The sequence below is a fragment of the Mercenaria mercenaria genome, chromosome 2 (genome assembly GCF_021730395.1).
Source record: "Mercenaria mercenaria strain notata chromosome 2, MADL_Memer_1, whole genome shotgun sequence".
NCBI lineage: Eukaryota > Metazoa > Mollusca > Bivalvia > Venerida > Veneridae > Mercenaria > Mercenaria mercenaria.
In genome coordinates, this window is record NC_069362.1 from 119,441,149 (window position 1) to 119,462,435 (window position 21,287).

General features: G+C 34.7%; 2 protein-coding genes across 2 annotated transcripts; both read right to left on the reverse strand.

Moving 5' to 3' along the window:
- Window positions 1-1,953: 1,953 nt before the first annotated feature.
- Window positions 1,954-6,287, reverse strand: LOC128550075 (uncharacterized). The gene is made up of 4 exons (XM_053528146.1): window positions 6,196-6,287; window positions 4,048-4,094; window positions 2,578-2,684; window positions 1,954-2,203 (listed from the first exon to the last, which is right to left on the reverse strand). The coding sequence occupies exons 1-4, from the start codon at window positions 6,285-6,287 to the stop codon at window positions 2,063-2,065; spliced, it is 387 nt and encodes a 128-aa protein (XP_053384121.1). The 3' UTR covers window positions 1,954-2,062.
- An 11,831-nt stretch (window positions 6,288-18,118) lies between these two features.
- LOC123563007 (uncharacterized) lies at window positions 18,119-21,287 on the reverse strand. Its single transcript, XM_045355568.2, has 5 exons — window positions 21,233-21,287; window positions 20,732-20,840; window positions 19,786-19,832; window positions 18,742-18,848; window positions 18,119-18,366 (listed from the first exon to the last, which is right to left on the reverse strand). The coding sequence occupies exons 2-5, from the start codon at window positions 20,821-20,823 to the stop codon at window positions 18,226-18,228; spliced, it is 387 nt and encodes a 128-aa protein (XP_045211503.2). The 5' UTR covers window positions 20,824-20,840; window positions 21,233-21,287; the 3' UTR covers window positions 18,119-18,225.

Sequence of the window (21,287 nt, forward strand, 5' to 3'; positions counted from 1 at the left end):
TCATTTAGATTCGAAGATTGAATACTGCTTAAGCCGGTGCTAGGGGGCGTGGGCAGTGTTGCATTTTCCATTACTGCTCATGAACAGACTCAATCAAACCGAGTCTGCAATTTTCACTGTTTGCTTTGTTCTCGGTGCTTCCGAGGGATCTACTTTCCAGATTTTATTAATAATTATTAAATTTGAAAATTTACAATGATGTCAAAACATCATACTAGTGTTTCCCACCGAGACATGTGTTTTGAATCAAATTTAACCAGTGGTTAATTTAACTGCCGGTTAAAGTTTCGAACAACTGGCCCCAGGTGGTAACTTTACATATCTATTCATTAAATCTAAGCTCGAGCCCGATTGAACTATATAGCCCGATCGGGAAGTGTGACCAGCCTGTTAAATATTCAGCATAGTATATAGAGCTTCATTTCTGCAAAGGTCATTTTGCATAGTTTTAAAGGGGTATACCTCGAAATGGATGTACACCAAAACTACAACAACAACAAAAGGAAGAGAGAAAGTGACTTGTATACATACATGACTGAGCTAAATCATTTCCATTTACCTCAACATTTTCCTATGTAATAAATACGCAGTTAACAGCTGTTTAGAAATCTGACCCTTAATTAGTGTTTTACTATATTCAATACTGCCTGAAACTCACCGAAAGACTTTCTCTTAATGTTAACATTTACTGGCGTATGAAAATCATCCTGGAAAAGGCACTTGGGTTGTAAAGGGAAGCTGTTAGCCACTTGTATGATTTAAAGTTGCCATGGAAATTCTAGTATAAAATCTAGGAAACTGACTTAAGGAATGTATTTTCTCAAATCTCCCACCCATCTGCTCTACTTAAAAACTTGCTTTATTTGAAACATTTTTCGAACTGTAAGTTCATTCTTTTTCAGACCAATCCGGAAACATTATCAAGTATAAATAGTTAAATATTTAAATAAATAAAAAAAAAAACACATTGATACACATTGCCATGTATCGTCAAGTAAATGTCAAGATTGCGAATTACTGCATTTTTTAATTAAAATGGGAGCAGTTTGTCAAGTGAAAAGTACCCAGACAACGTTCAGACAATGGAGGATACATCACGAGGTTATAAATTAACGTCATTTTGATAGAAAGTATTTTTTTAGCATTTTAAAGCCTGACATAACCGATCTTTTACACATTTCTATATATATAAAAAATACCACACTGGCCATAGCTTTCGCAGAAGCGGTGGTTCCAACGCCGCGGCGGTGGAGGTTTCATCGCAGAAGCGGTGGATAAATATGGTCGGCTGACTACATTATGGTAAGTTTTCTAATGAGTTTTCCCATATTTATACAAGTTTGAATGAAAACAACCAGTGAGACAGGAGCCCACATGTGTACTCTTCCAGCCAAAAACACTTGTTAAGTTCAATTCTTTGTCAGTAATGTTTTACACTTCTGTACAGTTTGACGACGGACTGCCGTTTTTGTAGAATTTCCATGAAGCACGTTTGCATCAAATCGAAAGTATGGCACTGTCATGCAAAAACTATTTCTTAGTAATCGGTGAATTTTCATTGCAGGCATATAAGATAATCAACCAAAAAGTGATTCCAACGCAGTGGCGGTGGCTACAATTGCAACGCATTGCGGTGTGTCTTGTTTCTTTAATGTTCGTTATCGACTTCAAACTTAACTAAACTGCACTTTTCCCGGGAGTTTTAATGGGGTATGTCCATGAAATCACTTTGACATTAGACAGCAATAGAAACTGAATGTTTAGGAATAATATACTATTGATTTGCACTTCCTACCTGATGAATACAAAAACAAAAAGTAAGTTTAATGTTTTGAACCATAATATACTGCCAAGAAATAACACCATGTTCTTTCAAACCATCTGAAATGGTTAAAATCTATGCCAAATTAAGTATGAAAACAAAAAAGGAGAAACAAGACAAACGAATTTATTGGAATGCAACAGTTTTATTTATTTGATTTATGTATTTACAAAAGCTCGAACTCGATGTGACAGTGCGATCGTAGACATGTTATCATTAGATATACAGAATGATTTCAGCTTAGGGTGCAGGCTCTTCAGTTGGGGCTGGTTCCTCGGTTGGGGCTGGCTCTTCGGTCGCGGCTGGGGCCTCACAGGCTGGGTTATTTTCCCATTCAGAGACGCCTTCTGGGGCACCTGTGAAATCGACACCTTCGGCGCACTAAAAAAAGATAAAATAGTATTGAATAATTGATAAGATTCGGAATCTCTTTTACAACAAAAATAAAACTATAGTAACAGCATTTATACTTTCATAATGAGGTACGTAAAGGTAGTTTTGTCTAAAAGCCTGAGGTTAGAATATGCCTGGGTACTTAACACGTTATCTGAGTTAATTTGCATACGAACTAAATCTATGTAACGCATATTTTCTGTTGTTATAAGCCTACCTTTGAAATTGAAATGCCCACGGAACTACGAAACATACTATGAAGTTAAATTGCAAGGGATAAAATATTGGTCGATTTAAATTCACGAACAACCCGCTTCAGTACAATGTATATTGCAATACAATAAAAACAACAGAATTATTACTTCGAGCAGCATGCCGCGTTCGTCGGGTGTGTCGCCACAATGACACTTCCTGCCGTAAATTGTAGACGTGGAACCAGCAGCCATGAACGTATCATATAACATACAGCCTAAATAAATAGAACAAATGTTATATAAGATTTATCTTAGTTTATTGTGAAAAAAAAAATTACTTTCATATAATAAGACCTGGAGGCGTGAATTTTTTACACTTTTCCAAGAAGTGTGGTTTTTTCTTTTACTTTTTTGACTCAAACTAAATCTCAGTAAATACAGTGAAATGTCGTTGTGTCATTCCTACTAGCGACCTAATCAGCAAAGTAAAACACTAATTCCGACGGTCTCGATGGGTCGTTATTACACTAGGATTTTTGTTTAAAAGCAACGAAAAAGACCGAAGCTTTCGAATCCCAATTAAATTTTTTTACCTTGCTTTCTGTGCAAGCATTGCGAATGCAATGTCAAGCTGAGAACCAGTTATTGCGATATAAAAACCCAAAGAGACACTTTCTACATAAAAGTTGTTCCTTTCTTTTGCGAAACAGTGTATTTAACAAATATTTAAGTCTAAGTTTCGTTGAATATAGGCATAATAAACAGGACGAAAACTAGCTTTTACAAAGAGCTAACCTTGTTTGGATTGACGTTATCAATTAGTTTCGGAGAGACATATTGTGTGTATTTCAAAAGAATGTAATTAAAGTCCAGTATTGCCTAGACTTCTACCTAAATATCTAATAAATGAACAAGACCGACGTTCGTACAGATACGCAAGCTGAAATCACCTTTTAGGCAAATGTAATAATTTCTTTTATCTAAAGTAACCAGGGATCAGTTGTATATTGTAAAATTTGCTTGGTTGTATGTATGATACAAGTTCCATTGAACTATACGTTACTGTTTTTGTTAATGTTGTTTAACAGCTTAAAAAAACTAGTTGCTCCCCAACCCACATGAGACATATTTAGTGAATATCTGACTTCAGACGTATCGTCTGCAGCAATCTTTTCTGGGTTAGAACAGACGACATCTTGTATACTTTATACTGAGCTAACCTAACGCTGTTTGTATAGGCTAACAACAAAGTGATACCAGTACTGTGTTCGGTACGACTTGCATAAAGAGAAAACCTAAGAGAAGGTCAAATGCGGTCTCTTAGTACAACTGGTCTCTTAATACAATATTGCTAAAAGGGACTGAAAAGTGGTATATAATACATCACATAATATATAAAACCATATATAAATTTGATATAACATATAATTTGATCATGTATACGAGATGTATTCTCATATAATTTTTGTTAACAGAATGGCATATGAATATTTACTTGCCATTCTGTTAACAGAATTATAAGAGAATAGCACCAGCAACATATTAAACCAGAGGAAAGTTCCCAACACCCAAACTGTATATGTGATTGCAAAACTCATAGAACAGAAAGCCCTGGGCTTGTTGACAACCAGCACTTACCTTGTTCACAAGCTCCGTCATTACAAACACTTCCACAAGGACAATCCCTGCAAATATTTGAATTATGTTATTTTTCGAACATATAATAAACAAAACAAATTTGATAGAATTCTTCTATATATGTTGTTCATAATTTTGTTTAAAGCGCTTCATAATATTGATACCGCATTTTCTCTTATAACATATATATATATCTTCATGTGAGGAAGCCATCTAGCTGGCTTACGGAAGGTCGGTGGTTCTACTCAGGCACCCGCTCGTGATGAAATAATACACGGAGAGGCACCTGAGGTCTTCCTCCACCATCAAAGCTGGAAAGTTGCCATATGACCTATAATTGTGTCGGTATATATATATATACTAGTATTTAGGAGTGACCTGTCGCTTTTATTAATAGATTTGAAAGGTTACTGGAATAAACCACTTCCTTAAAGGGGTACCCTACCTTTTTATAACTTGTTTTTGTAATAAGTATTCAATTGCAAACGACTGTCTTCTTCGACAATTAGACGCCGTGGTGCAGTGTTAAGCGTGACGGCTCTAGAATCTAACTTTTGCGAGTTCGAATTCCAACGGGGATCAATTTTTTTTCATTTTTTTTTCCAGTTTATATTTTGCTAATATACATTTTAAAATGATGATAATGTTAAACATGTATTTGAGTCGCTTTATTTGTATCATTTTGCTATTTTCGCATATAACATAGGTTTTACAAATATCTTCTTGATTGTGAATTATCCAACATGGTTGACATAGCTCTTGACAATTTGGTCATTCAACTAGCTGATGACACTGATTCGGAAGAAACCGACACCGCCAGCGAGTGTGAAGGTGCTCCATTGGACGCTTGTGTTTGAAATGTTTTGAATGTATTGAAATTGTACGAATGAAATTAAAAATGATATTGAAATGATGAAATAAAATGAAATAAAGAAAACATGAAAAGATGTAAATAAAACAAATTCAATCATAAAACAAATCGCCCTGTGTGGGATTCGAACTCACAGCCTCATAATCGCAAAAGTTAAATCACTAACAACTTTCCTCACTTGTACCAACTGAGCTACCGATGCAATTTCAATTTGTACATTATTTGAAATATATTTAGTTTTAAAAATGTCAAATATCTTTCAAAGCCTTATATAATAAATGGAACAGTCTGGAAAATCCAAATCTAAAAATAAAAGCGACAGGTCACTCCTAATTGCTAATATATCAGTTATGATTCTTGCAGTAAAGAAAGCACAACTTTGTGCTACTGAATACTCCAACTGATTTTTTGGGATATTCCCTACAATTAATTGACCAGTTTGCTTAACAGCTTATGTTGTAATACTTTTAATTATCTAAATATACATTTCTACAATTTATAAACAAGCAAATATCTTTTGAAGGCAGAAAAACGTCAAGATAAAACAAGCAAATTAAAATTTACCATCGGACTTTATATCGGAGATAGGGATTGGGTTCAATTTGTAAACCTCAGTATTTACTGGTTGAATAAAAACAAAATATTAACTGTTTTTGCGACTTTAAAACTTTAGAAAAAAATAAATAGAAAGCAACTGATACAATTTATTGAAAATAATAAAACGGTAATAGTTTACGTAGATTTTTAATCATTATCATATAAAGTAGCCTAGCTACCGACTAGATAATCTTTTTAATTTTTCACATTATTTTTCTAAATTTCTGCTTTCTCTCTTTTAATATCTCAGCAAAATTCCTCTTACCTCTAATTATCTACGTTTCGAGAAGAAACGTGGCACAACTATACAAAAAAATTGATTAGCCTATGGGATCTGAATACAGATAGCTAAATTCCTTCCATATTGCATCAAATTCCAATAGCGAGCATAACGTTTTCGAGGTTTTCTTTTTAAAGATATTCTATTTTTTCAAAAAAGAATTAATAAAGGTATTTATAAAGGTAATAAATAATTCCTAAAATTCCTAAATTGCACAGAATCAGTTTATAATATTTTGTTAATAAAAGCATTTGCTAAATTTCGAAAAAAATACATCAGTCTGGAGCATACAGAGACTGGACGAATTTCCCCACTGGGGTAAACATCCATGAAGTGAAAAGGGGGGGGGGGGGGGGGGGGGGGGGGGTCGGTGAAAGTTTCGAATTAGTGAATAGCTTACTTTGTCTCGGAGCAGGAGTTGTCTTCATCTTCATCAGCTATGACGTAAGAAACAGCAACAACAAACAATAGGGCTACAGCTAGACGGACCATCTTGATTTTTCAGCTCAACTGAAATTTGAAAATAAATATTTAACTTACTGCAATAAGTCAATTTGCAAACGATGACAATAGTAGACGGTCACTATCATTCTGCTTATAGTCTTGCTTACACAATTCAATGTTTATGATAAAATATGTGCAATCTGAAAATGAACGGCAAGTACAAAAAGTAATATATAAATTGATAATAATAAATACAGAAAAAGATGATAAAAAACACGTAAATAAAGTGAATTTTACCAGATTTGTTACTTTTTTTGTTACTTAATTTCATTACCACCACGTACTAGAAGCCGGTACTTATAATACGAGGAATACATAAGATATTATTTGTTTGAAAGTAACTATAACAAACCTATGGTTCTGGAGAAATGTATTCCAAATTTCAAATCGTAGATAGCAATGCAACGCTTGCTTATATAGCGGACACGAGCTCGGTTGAAACGCGGGATGTACCATTATCATACATCATGCTGCCCACCAGGTTTGTGGATTGACACAGCTGCTGCAACCTCAAAACGTACATAATAAACAACATGTGGATCAAACATGACAGCGGTGGCAGACCGGCTGTCAAACTTTTACGTACATACGCTGCGACCTGGGACCTGTTTTATAAAACTTCTTTGCATTTTGTACATTTCGTACGATTAAAAACATATGAAAACAATATGGCTTTCCATTAAAGTTATCTCATCGACAGCTTTACATTAAGACCTAATTTTTAGTTTCTCTTTAAATTTCTAACAAGAGAGATGACATTGAAAATGTTTCTTAGATGTTAGTATTAAAACGCGACGTCATTTAACCGGATAACAAAGTGTAAAACCTGGACATGACCTACAGAAAGGAAAGAAAACATCCTCAGTAGAAACGTCATCCGATAAGCACATCTATAATTACACATCTGTAATTACAGCAGCACTACTTTCTTTCTAAAGATAGAAAATAATGATAACAAGGGGCCTCCGTGGCCGAGTGGGTACGGTCGCTGACTTGAAATTACTTACCCCCCCCCCCCCCCCCCCCCCGTAGTTCGAGCCTCACTCGGGGCATTGAGTTCTTCATGTGAGGAAGCCATCCAGCTGGCTTACAGAAGGTTGGTGGTTCTACCCAGGTGCCCGCACGTGATGAAATAATGCACGAAGGGGCACCTGGGGTCTTCCTCCACCAGCAAAGTTGGAAAGTAGCCATATGACCTATAATTGTGTCAGTATAAAGTTAAACCCAACAAAATAAAATAAATGAACATTGGAACTTTATTCAGAAGGTATTTAGACTCCCTTCATTTTAGTCTACAATGGAACACTTCATCTGATATATCTCTTCAGTATAACGTGGGACATTTTTTCTTGATCCCAAGTTTATGGTATAAATTGTCTTTGATCTACAAATGATTTTTAAAGAACTCATGAAATGTAGGGTATATATCAGCCTTACTTCTTTAATATAAAAGTATGTTTTTTGTGTGATATATGTATGTATCATAAGTATTTTCCGTATGAAAAACTTTATCAAGCTTATTTAACACTGCAGGCTGGTTTGCCATTTACTTGCCTTTTCCATTCTATCTATATTTCGACATACATGTTTCCAATGTCTTTCTGTAGGAATACCTGGCGATAACCATCGTTTGGTTTTACCGTTCATTGCTTCTAATACAAAGTCACCTCTTTCCCCTTTACTATGATTCCAGGAATATGAGAATGATTCGGTCACTTTTAAAACGGCTTTCACATCTGGGGCTAAAACTCGAAATCACAAAATGTAAGATATTGATATGTTGTCATATTCAGACCAAAGTATAAGTTTTGTGATTTTGTTTCTTCCAGAATTGATGAAATCAAAATTGCCCCGCCGAACACCACACCGAAAATATAAATAGCGCAAGAACGTTGTTAAAACAACGTCACTCATACATTTTTGTAAATCTGTAGTTGGTATTTGACTGACCCATGTATCTATAAAATGCAGCCAGACTTGGATGCTTGGCGGTTACTGTACAGTGCAAAATGAAGGTTCGAATAGATCCATTCATAAGAATAAGAAAATCTTAAGCAGCTCCCAAGATTTATGGTGCGATGAACAGTTTTGAGCTGACAAAAGAGCCCTTTTAGTCCGGAAACTGTTCAGTTTGGCTATGTCCTCTAGGGCCATATCCCGCAATAACTTAAAAATAGATCTTGTGGCATTCATCTCTATACGGCCATTGTCCGATACCACTGACACATTATTAAAATCATTTTTTTGAAATAAAGCTTCTGCGTGTAAGGCAACCCGTAGCCCCCTACAACTGTCCATTTTTTTAAATCCCTGACATAAAACTGTTGTGTGCTTGAATATATAAGTAATTAGATGATTTCAGTTCAATACAATTACAAAAGGTAGTGAACTTAATTTATGAAATTATATGTACACTGAAAATTTCAAGTCCACAATCGCGTTTGTATTTGCTTCTTTCAAAGTTATAAATATGTAAATTTCTGATTTTTAATACATAAATAAATAAATAAATATCAGATGTTTAATACAATCACTCACCGTTGTAATTTCTTTAACAGATTCATGGGAGCAAGGGTTTGTCATACAAGGCTCTCCAACAGTAACCACAGGAAGCGCAAGTGGGTATTCGCTTTCAACCCAGTGTTGTATGGATCCGACGACACTTTATAAAATCATAAGATAATACATCTATGGACGCATATGAAATACTATATAATACTTAAATGCATTTATATTAATTACATTTGGTCACTAATGCTATAAAACATTTATCTTTTTTATGTTGGATAATAAACGTATATTAGAAATGGAATGCTTTTAATTTCATAGATTTCTCCAATATATTATATAACATTAATATATAGTTACCTGCTATTTTGCTATGTTGGATAATAAACGTATATTAGAAATGGAATGCTTTTAATTTCATAGATTTCTCCAATATATTATATAACATTAATATATAGTTACCTGCTATTTTGCTATGTTGGATAATAAACGTATATTAGAAATGGAATGCTTTTAATTTCATAGATTTCTCCAATATATTATATAACATTAATATATAGTTACCTGCTATTTTGCTATCAACCTCATCTGTTAACTGTCCGCGGATTAAAGTTTGTTCTGCCTGTACTTGCTGTATTCTGTTAGCAACAAGCTGGTCTTATTGTATACTTTGTCAGAATTGCTGACATAATTTTCTATCAGTGGAATGACATTACTATTGTCAGATACATTATGTAACCAGAATTCAGGACTTAGTTCCTGAACCTTCTGTAAGTTAGAGACACTTTGGGGTTTTATATGGACCAATGTGGTTCTAACACTTGCTGTTGTTTTGTGGTTGTAATTGATTCGCCAGTTTCTCGCTACAACCTGATTGTTGTCAAATAGGTTACTGTTACTGGAAACTCCATTGGAACAAAAGACAAATTATTCAACCATGATTTCAAGCAGCTGTAACTGCCTACTGGGGAGCAAGTGCTATTTATTTTATCCAAAGTGCTGCTTCCACTTATGTAATATGCCACTAAATTTTATAGAATTGTACAGGCGTTGCAAGATTTAACATTCGTTCTTTGTATAAACTGTCAACACTGCCAGCCAAGCACTGTGCTTTTTTTCTTATTTTGTAAATTGTCCGTGTCAGATGCTCTTTGAAGAAACTTTACTAAAACATCATTTTTACTTTCTAACCAGTTAATAGTTTTGAAAGTGTCAATAAAACTTTCACTTTTATATGCTTGTGAAATGCTTTGTGCATCTTGTAATATGTCACTTGATATACTTGTCCCAATTGCCTGTACTACTTTGATTATATTTGGCTTTGAAATTTCGCCATTATTAATTTGCTTAATAAAAGTCTCACACTTGTAAGTCTAACTTAGCCTTTTTAGGGTTGTTTTCATTCACGAGTTTTTCAGCGTGGTATTAACTTGATTCACATATTGCTATAGCATGTGCTGGTAGAAGACCGTCTTCTTTAAGGTATTTAATTGTTCCAACCTTAATCTTATTAAATCTAACCACATTTGTCTGTGCCCAATTTGAAAAAGTATCATGCTCTGAACAAGAACAAGTCGGAGTTTCTCATGACCCGCTCTGCCATTAGCCATAATAGCCAATTGCTCATAAACTGCCATTTTGGCTACACATTTGATGGTCCAATTTGCAATTTTAAACATATTTTTGTATGATTTTAACAGCTTTTTTTTCTTATTTGGATACAGTCAATTATTGGCCAGGGCGGGCCCTGGTTTCTGCAACATAAAATCAAGGGTAGTTTAGTTTAATCATATTTTATTGCAGTTATCACACAAGACATGATGGTAAATGTACATCAAGACATGGATATACAGTACAGATATATACAACAGCATACATCAAAAAACATTCGGTAACTTTGCAATAGTGTGATAATACAAAAGGGTTGGACCACAAGTTTTACCATCATTAGAAATCGGTCCGTCCCTGGGTGTCAAATTAAAGTTAGATTAAACTAAATAACGGATAGAATAGAAAAAAGTGCTTTACAAACTTTATAATTTTCAGATACAAATTGAACAAATACATAATAGTAAGAGAGTTAAGATAACAAACTATTTAAATAGAACAGCGAGAGAAAAAAACAGCAAAAAATCCCCGAAAAAGACAGCAACATACGCAATCAAGCGCAAAATGATTCAATGCAATATCACCACACCTGCTGCCACAACCCTACACCCAGTCCAACCCAGAGTTCTCAAATCAGATATATAGTCAGACGATCAGGAGGCAGTGCTAGAGAAACGATGTGTGTTTTTTATATATATGTTTGTACTTCTAGAAACAAAGTTTTGTTCTCCTCATCATTTAGTGAGTCAATACCATGAAGTAATTTTTGAGTACTAAGTGGATGGAATAAATAACAAGCGACGGCCATTGCATAATGGCTACACTTAAAAAAAAGAAATGTTCTGCATCTTCAATACCATGTCCACAAGAGCAATCAGGATAGTCGCATCAATGGGTATAAAAGAGATCATTATTTAAGTTGCTACATCGGTTTCTAATACGTGTTTGAATTACATTATAGAATCGTTCTCCTATTAGATTAGAAGAACGGAACAATTGGGAATTTGAATTTGCTCTTCAGTTTGTTCTAAAAAGTTGTAAGTGTGTTAACATTGCGTGTCGGAAGGTCAAGGTTATTCCATAGTTTTACTGAATAGGGTATAACTGATTTTGAGTACATTTCAAGACGTCTAGGCACTGTAACAACGCTAGTGTTATTTTTAAATTCATAATAATATCAAGGGTACTAGAGGGCGTGGACGGCAGCAAGCATTTCCACTACCGCCCATGAACAGGCTCAATCAAACCGAGCCTGCAACATCTTCATTTTTGTCGTGTTGAGCGAGCTGTGGGGTTTCGACTTTTTCTATTTTTTTATCACAGCAGCGTTGTGTTTGCCTTCTGTCTCCCCGTACATTCAATCAGGGCTGTTACATTTCGATCTTCTCAGATCGTTTAGCACGACTTTGTGTTATTGGTACTGTTTAGTTTTTCAGCTTGACCATTTCGGCTTGGGTGGTTCCAATACTCCCGCTTCATAGCTTTGGGTATTGTATAATCACCCACTGGATATGGTTCCTGCTTTTTAGTTTTGTCTTCTAACAGTTGCTGTGATATGCAGGCTCCGTAACCTCAGATCCCCTTTCTAAATTCCATTTTGTTTAGTTTTACCCATTGTTTTCTCGTTTAAGGCAAGCCCATTATTTCAACTGGCGGCCATACGCCGCTTTTCATGTAATTAATAATTATACACTAGTGTATCATTGAAGGTTCCATGTGCACCGCCGTATGAACACATCTGCGGATGTCTCTTAATTGTTTTCTGTACTTGTAACATGTGTAAATGTGTTCTGCTCAACCCGGGAATTATACACTAGTTACATTTCGATCTTCTCAGATCGTTTAGCACGACTTTGTGTTATTGGTACTGTTTAGTTTTTCAGCTTGACCATTTCGGCTTGGGTGGTTCCAATACTCCCGCTTCATAGCTTTGGGTATTGTATAATCACCCACTGGATATGGTTCCTGCTTTTTAGTTTTGTCTTCTAACAGTTGCTGTGATATGCAGGCTCCGTAACCTCAGATCCCCTTTCTAAATTCCATTTTGTTTAGTTTTACCCATTGTTTTCTCGTTTAAGGCAAGCCCATTATTTCAACTGGCGGCCATACGCCGCTTTTCATGTAATTAATAATTATACACTAGTGTATCATTGAAGGTTCCATGCGCACCGCCGTATGAACACATCTGCGGATGTCTCTTGTTTTCTGTACTTGTAACATGTGTAAATGTGTTCTGCTCAACCCGGGGCTAAAGGGCGTAGACGATTGCATGCATTTCCTCTACCGTACATGAACAGGCTCAATCAAACCCAGCCTGTAACATTTTCATTTTTGTCGTGTTCAGCGACTTTTTCTATTTTAAGCTAGACAGACGAAACGTATATATAACATTTTCTAATTGTCTTCGTAATATTCATTATATAAATAAAATATTGCAATATTTGACGTTTTCTTTTGAGTTGTTTTATTGAAACATATTTTCATAATGATGCATTATCTCAAACATATGTAAAATGACTTCATCAATAATTTATTAAATTTATTGATATTTAAAAAGAAATTTATAATTGCCGGAAGTTATTGAAGAAAGAACATATTTTTATCCATTTTATTATTTATTATATTAACCAAGCGGCGTGAGAAAAACGATACTGACAAAGAGGCCATCAGGTATACTATTTTCTTTTTATAAAATTTCAATCAAAGCATATTTAATATATTGATTATTGTATACATGTATTTTACTGTATAAGTTATATATAATGTTTTATGATCTTAAGCCTGAATAAATTTAAATTTGAAAGGTAAACATTTACTGTACGTTGAATATCCCATTACTCTACAGGAAGACAGTCACTCGAGAAAGGTCAGTAAAACATGACTAATAATCTATCTGCAGGATGATAATCGAAACTGCATGTTTAAAATAAAAAATATCTCGTTCAAGGGCAAGAGGAAACTTATTCTGGCTAAACTAAAAGCCATATCTGTACAAGTCAGTAAGTACTTACGTTACTCTACAATGGTTATCTACAACTTTTAAAGGCTGGTCCATTAAATTACAAGAAAACACGCTTTCCATGATCATACCGTTTATTTCATTAAGTAGATATGCAAGTACATATGTATCCGGTATTATAAATTAGACCACGATAATCCGTAAATAGCCAATCGCAAAGCAGACCTGTACTCGTCTATATTTCATATACAACAGTAGCGTTGTATATATATCGGGGGAAACTTGGGCAAAAAACGCGTGAATTTCGTGTCAATTTACCATCTACCAATACAGGCTAACGCCGGAGTTAAATGACCTTGCAATACTCTCACCAGTTATCAATGGGATAAAAAATAAGACTGAGTTGGAGGTAAATTCAGTTGACAACGTCTAAATATTAATATCGTAAAAATGACCCCATGTTATTGGATATCAATAAAATTGAATTACAATAAACTACATATTTGTAGTGTAGAACCAAGTGGAAAAAACGTAATTTACACATTTACTGTCTGAAACGTTTCCAACAGTTGTAACTTTTATGTTCACTTGTTATAAAATAGACATGTCAGCACGATCCTTACATTTGCAAACAACTGGATCCAGTTGTTCGAAACTTTAACAGGCGATGAGTTAACGGTCGATTAACTTTATCATTAGATTTCGACAGTTTAGAAAAATTAGAAAATCAAACGTACTTGTTAAGGATTATAAACACTAAATCATCTTTACAGTAAAATTAAAACATCATACTAGTGTTTCCCACCCACCAAGACTAGTATCTTGAATAGAAATTTAACAGGCGGTTAGTTTAACAGCTTAATGCAGTGGTCGTGGGTTCGAGCATCATTGGGGTCACGACCATGACTTCTCATATGACCCCAGTAGTGGTTTTCATAGGAAACGGAGTGGTTACAATAAGCTTAAAGCTTTCATCACAATCGAGCTAAAACAAATTAGTATAAACTAAACTAAAAACTAAACTAAATTACAGCCCGTTAAAGTTTCTAACAACTTGGCCCAGTTAGAAAGTAGAACAACTACATCATTCTTACAAGAAGGACATGGTGTTCGTAGTCCTACGAACATCTACGCACTAACTGTATCCTGATAAACAAAATAAATAAATAAATAAACACCGACACTGGTTCCTGTTTAAATAAGAACAAAAAATGAATATAACGTTAACCATAACCACGTTGTCACTTTACACCGATTATTGAAAAGTGATTTCTAATAGAATCTGATAAATTGTATGACTGTGATTATGTATATCACCAGTAAGCACTAGTCCATACTTAAAATACCAGATTACTTCAACAACAATATTTTTTATCCAACATGTTTACCTCCGATTTGCTGTCAGCTTTTTTTTGTAGTTTCGGAACCTGGCTATCGTCTTGAATCAACGTATCTGTCATCGTGTTTCGCCAACATGCAAAATCCTCACAAAAAGTTATTGTTCAGCATGCAGTTCAGTTTTGAGTATTTTTGAGAAATCCATATTTATCTAATTAGCATTTGTGATTGCAAATGACTCAAAGTGTTAATAAACGTCAAATCTTAGTAAATCCGGTATTTGAGTAAAACTGAATTTATACGAAATAACCTGCATTCTTTCATATGCCCTACTGACAAATAAGCGCTAACGGTACAATGCTAATATCACTCTTATAAAAACACGTTAATCCTAATTTCTATAGAACACGTGGGAGAGTTTTCAATAATTACCGTTTTTATGTCACGTGGTCTAAGTCGGATAGACAACTCGTGCCGTTGTCTACGGGATATATACAACTCGCTTTGCTCGTTGTATATATCCCGTAGACAACGGCACTCGTTGTCTATCCTATACTAGTCAGGTAATAGCTAGATATATATAGAGAGAGAGTGGTAGAAATAAAGATATATGTTATCATTATCCATTCAAGTACCGTTGATTGGGTGTTATTTTCGTTACCATATAATCATCTTACTTATTTTCAAAACTGTCATGGTTTTAGATCGAGTATAGAATATATAACAGATGTCTGTACTAATTATGAAAAACAATAGGATGCTGGCGATATTAATATTTATATTGTAATTTTGCTTGTATCTAAGTGTGACCCAAGAACCAAGATGGCGCCGCGTGTTGCAAGATTTTGATGAGATCGGTGTAGTATCTTAGATTTCATCATTTTGAAAGTGTTATATGAGTTACATAGTATGTTTTAGTTAGAGCTGTGGATGTTGCAATCTAGCGTTGTATAAATATCTTTTCATATTTTGATACGCGCCATCAAAATGAAAGTATCGGCTGACTTTGAGAATAATTGCAACTATATGACCTGGGCCCAGTTGTTCGAAACTTTAACAGGAGGTTATGCTAACGGTTGGTTAACTTTATGGGTTAGTTTTCGACATTTTAGAAGACTTAGAAAAACAAATGCATGACTTATATTTTCTGGTCCTTCGGGATCATTGATTTCAACTCATTTAGATTTGAAGATTGAATACTGCTTAAGCCGGTGCTAGGGGGCGTGGGCAGTGTTGCATTTTCCATTACTGCTCATGAACAGACTCAATCAATCCGAGTCTGCAATTTTCACTGTTTGCTTTGTTCTCGGTGCTTCCGAGGGATCTACTTTCCAGATTTTATTTACTTCACAACAGCGGGTGTTAAGTGCTGTGTGGCGGCCGTAAAAAGTCGCCCCGACTTCATCTCAGTGTTGTTATATTTTCTGGTCCTTCGGGATCATTTATTTCAACTCATTTAGATTTGAAGATTGAATACTGCTTAAGCCGGTGCTAGGGGGCGTGGGCAGTGTTCCATTTTCCATTACTGCTCATGAACAGACTCAATCAAACCGAGTCTGCAATTTTCACTGTTTGCTTTGTTCTCGGTGCTTCCGAGGGATCTACTTTCCAGATTTTATTAATAATTATTAAATTTGAAAATTCTTTACAATGATGTCAAAACATCATACTAGTGTTTCCCACCGAGACATGTGTTTTGAATCAAATTTAACCAGTGGTTAATTTAACTGCCGGTTAAAGTTTCGAACAACTGGCCCCAGGTGGTAACTTTACATATCTGTTCATTAAATCTAAGCTCGAGCCCGACTGAACTATATAGCCCGATCGGGAAGTGTGACCAGCCTGTTAAATATTCAGCATAGTATATAGAGCTTCATTTCTGCAAAGGTCATTTTGCATAGTTTTAAAGGGGTATACCTCGAAATGGATGTACACCAAAACTACAACAACAACAAAAGGAAGAGAGAAAGTGACTTGTATACATACATGACTAAGCTAATCATTTCCATTTACCTCAACATTTTCCTATGTAATAAATACGCAGTTAACAGCTGTTTAGAAATCTGACCCTTAATTAGTGTTTTACTATATTCAATACTGCCTGAAACTCATCGAAAGACTTTTTCTTAATGTTTACATTTACTGGCGTATGAAAGTCATCCTGGAAAAGGCACTTGGGTTGTAAAGGTAAGCTGTTAGCCACTTGTAGGATTTAAAGTTGCCATGGAAATTCTAGTATAAAATCTAGGAAACTGACTTAAGGAATGTATTTTCTCAAATCTCCCACCCATCTGCTCTACTTAAAAACTTGCTTTATTTGAAACATTTTTCGAACTGTAAGTTCATCCTTTTTCAGACCAATCCGGAAACATTATCAAGTATAAATAAATAAATATTTAAATAAATAAATAAAACACATTGATACACATTGCCATGTATCGTCAAGTAAATGTCAAGATTGCGAACTACTACATTTTTTAATTAAAATGGGAGCAGATTGTCAAGTGAAAAGTACCCAGACAACGTTCAGACAATGGAGAATACATCACGAGGTTATAAAATAACGTCATTTTGATAGAAAGTATTTTTTTAGCATTTTAAAGCCTGACATAACTGATCTTTTACACAGTTCCATATATATATAAAATACCACACTGGCCATAGCTTTCGCAGAAGCGGTGGTTCCAACGCCGCGGCGGTGGAGGTTTCATTGCAAAAGCGGTGGATAAATATGGCCGGCTGACTACATTATGGTAAGTTTTCTAATGAGTTTTCCCATATTTATACACGTTTGAATGAAAACAACCAGTGAGACAGGAACCCGCATGTGTACTCTTCCAGCCAAAAACACTTGTTTAGTGCAATTCTTTGTCATTAATGTTTTACACTTCTGTACAGTTTAACGACGGACTGCCGTTTTTGTAGAATTTCCATGAAGCACGTTTGCATCAAATCGAAAGTATGGCACTGTCATGCAAAAACTATTTCTTAGTAATCGGTGAATTTTCATCGCAGGCATATAAGATAATCAACCAAAAAGTGATTCCAACGCAGTGGCGGTGGCTACAATTGCAACGCATTGCGGTGTGTCTTGTTTCTTTAATGTTCGTTATCGACTTCAAACTTAACTTAACTACACTTTTCCCGGAAGTTTTAATGGGGTATGTCCATGAAATCACTTTGACATTAGACAGCAATAGAAACTGAATGTTTAGAAACAATGTACTATTGATTTGCACTTCCTACCCGATGAGTACATAAACAAAAAGTAAGTTTAATGTTTTGAACCATAATATACTGCCAAGAAATAACACCATGTTCTTTCATACCATCTGAAATGATTAAAATGTATGCCAAATTAAGTATGAAAACAAAAAAGGAGAAACAAGACAAACGAATTTATTGGAATGCAACAGTTTTATTTATTTGATTTATGTATTTACAAAAGCTCGAACTCGATGTGACAGTGCGATCGTAGACATGTTATCATTAAATATACAGAATGATTTCAGCTTAGGGTGCAGGCTCTTCGGTTGGGGCTGGTTCCTCGGTTGGGGCTGGCTCTTCGGTCGCGGCTGGGGTCTCACAGGCTGGGTTATTTTCCCATTCAGAGACGCCTTCTGGGGCACCTGTGAAATCGACACCTTCGGCGCACTTAAATAAAACAAAATAAAATAGTACTAGATAATTGATAAGATTCGGAATCTCTTTTACAACAAAAATAAAGCTATAGTAACAGCATTTATACTTTCATAATGAGAGCCCTTAAGGTAGTTTTGTCTAAAAGCCTGAGGTTAGAATATGCCTGGGTACTTAACACGTTATCTGAGTTAACTTGCATACGAACTAAATCTATGTAACGTACATTTTCTGTTGTTATACGCCTACCTGTGATCTCGAAACGCCCACGGAACTACGAAACATCCTATGAAGTTAAAATGCAAGGGATAAAATATTGGTCGATTTAAAATCACAACCCGCTTCAGTACAATGTATATAGCAATACAATAAAAACAACAGAATTATTACTTCGAGCAGCATGCCGCGTTCGTCGGGTGTTTCGCCACAATGACACTTCCTGCCGTAAACTGTAGACGTGGAACCAGCAGCCATGAACGTATCATATAACATACAGCCTAAATAAATAGAACAAATGTCTTATAGGATTTAACTTATTTTATTGCGAAAAAAAACGCGTTAGTATATTTTGTATTACTTCCATGTAATGAGAATTTTTACACTTCGGACAATGAAATTTTCCAAAAAGTGTGTTTTTCCTTTTACTTTTTTTATTGAAACTAAATCTCAGTAAATACAATGAAATGTCGTTGTGTCATTCCTACTAGCGAGCAGATATGCAAGCTGAAATCACCTTTTAGAAAACATGTAATAATTTCTTTTATCCAAAGTAACCAGGGATCAGTTGTATAATTATTGTAAAATATTCTGAAGTTGTAACGTATGATTCAAGTCCCATTAGTTTCTGTTAATTTTGTTTCATAACTATAAAACACTACTTGCAACCCGCACCCATGTCGGACATATCTGGTGAATGAATGTCTTCAGACGCATCGTCTGCTGCAATCTCTCCAGGGTTAGAACAGATGACATCTTGTAGGTTAGAACAGATATCTTTATACTGAGCTAACCTAACACTCATTGTTTAATTGCATTTAAAAGACCATCCGAGCGAAAGGACAAAAAGTGATCTCTTAACACATTTTGTCTCTTAATGCAACATAATGTCTTCTTTAACAACACAAAAAAGAAACTGAAAAGTGGTCTCTGAATTAACAGACGAGCAATTTTCACTGTGCCTAAATATATCACATAATATATGAAATCATATATAAATTTGATATTATATATAATTTGATTATGTATATGAGACGTTTAACAGAATGGCATATAAATATTTACTTGCCATCCTGTGAACAGAATTATAAGAGACTAGCATCAGCAACATACTAAACATTAAATGTCAGTCGTGACACATACGGAGGCGAGATCCCAACACCAATTGCAAAACTCATAGAATAGAAAGCCCTTGACTTGTTGACAATCAGCACTTACCTTGTTCACAAGCTCCGTCATTACAAACACTTCCACAAGGACAATCCCTGCAAATATTTGAATTATGTTATTTTACGAACATATAATACACAAAACAAATTTGATAGAATTCCTCTATATATATTGTTCATAATTTTGTTCAAAGCGCATCATAATCATTGTTACCACAATGTGTTAAATATCAATTATGATTCTTGCAGTAAAGAAAGCAGAAGTAAGTTAGTGCTTTAAAATTGTAATAACTGAATGTTCCAGCCGGGGGCTCAATTTCTACACCTCAGTATTTGCTCCTTGAATAAAAAACTTTATTTTTTGCGACTTTAAAAACAACAACAAAAAAAACAGATAGAAACCGATATATTGAAAATAATAAAACAGTATATGTTTATGTAGATTTTTTAATGCGTATCATATAAAGTTGTCCAGCTGCCGACAAGATAATCTTTTTAAATTTTTAACAATATCTTTCTAAATCTTGGGCTGGGCGCGAAACTATTGTAACTGTACATGAATAAAGAACAAGATACAATAGTTTCGCGCTCAGTCCTCGAAATGTCTACGTTCTCAGCAAAATTTCTCTTGATCTGATTATCTACGTTCTGAGAAGACAATGGGCATAACTATACAAAAATTTAAATAGCCTCAGTAGTTATCTCCCATGCTGTTAACAAAACATAGGATGAATATGGACTTAATAGAAAGTGCATCAAATTTCAACAGCGTGACTAACGTTTTTGTGGGTTTTTAACATATTTTATACATTAAAAAGAATTTCTATACAGGCAAATAAAGCCTAAAACGCACAGAATCAGTTTATAATATTTTTCTTAATGGAAGCATTTTCTAAATTTAAAAAAAAGACGTAAACCTAGAGCATAAAGAGTTTGAACGAATTTCAGAGGGAAGGGGTGCGTTGGACTGACTTTCAAATTAGTGAATAGCTTACTTTGTCTCAGCGCAGGAGTTGTCTTCATCCTCATCAGCTATGACGTAAGCAACAGCAACAACAAACAACAGGGCTACAGCTAGACGGACCATCTTGATTTTTAGCTCAACTGAAATTTTAAAATAAACATTTAATTCTCATAATACAATTTACTATAATGAGTCAATATGCAAACGATGACAATAGTAGCCGCTCGCGATTGTTCTGCGTATAGTTCTGCCTACACAATTCAATGTTTTTGATAAAATCTGTGCAATCTGAAAGTGAACGGCAAATACAAAAAGTATAGATAGAGTGATATTTTAATAGATACATATATAAATAAAATGATAAAAAACAAAAACAAGTAAATGAAGTTTTTAAAGTGAACTTTGCCAGACTTGTGTTTTTATTATTTATTTTTTTAATTTCACTATCACCATGTAGCCGGTACTTATAACACGAAAAAAAACACACTAAAATACATAAAATATTTTTCATTTAAAAGTAACTATAACAAACCTTTGATTCTGGAGGACTGTTTTCCAAATTTCAAATGCGCAGATAGTGATGCAGC

Excerpts from the sequence above, each read along its gene's own strand:
- LOC128550075 (XM_053528146.1), bottom strand. The coding sequence starts at position 6,287 with ATGGTCCGTCTAGCTGTAGCCCTATTGTTTGTTGTTGCTGTTTCTTAC. Across the intron at positions 4,095-6,195 it reads AACTCCTGCTCCGAGACAAA|GGATTGTCCTTGTGGAAGTG; the intron begins GTAAGCTATTCA and ends AAATATTTGCAG. Across the intron at positions 2,685-4,047 it reads TGACGGAGCTTGTGAACAAG|GCTGTATGTTATATGATACG; the intron begins GTAAGTGCTGGT and ends CTATTTATTTAG.
- LOC123563007 (XM_045355568.2), bottom strand. The coding sequence starts at position 20,823 with ATGGTCCGTCTAGCTGTAGCCCTGTTGTTTGTTGTTGCTGTTGCTTAC. Across the intron at positions 19,833-20,731 it reads AACTCCTGCGCTGAGACAAA|GGATTGTCCTTGTGGAAGTG; the intron begins GTAAGCTATTCA and ends AAATATTTGCAG. Across the intron at positions 18,367-18,741 it reads AACGCGGCATGCTGCTCGAA|TGCGCCGAAGGTGTCGATTT; the intron begins GTAATAATTCTG and ends GTTTTATTTAAG.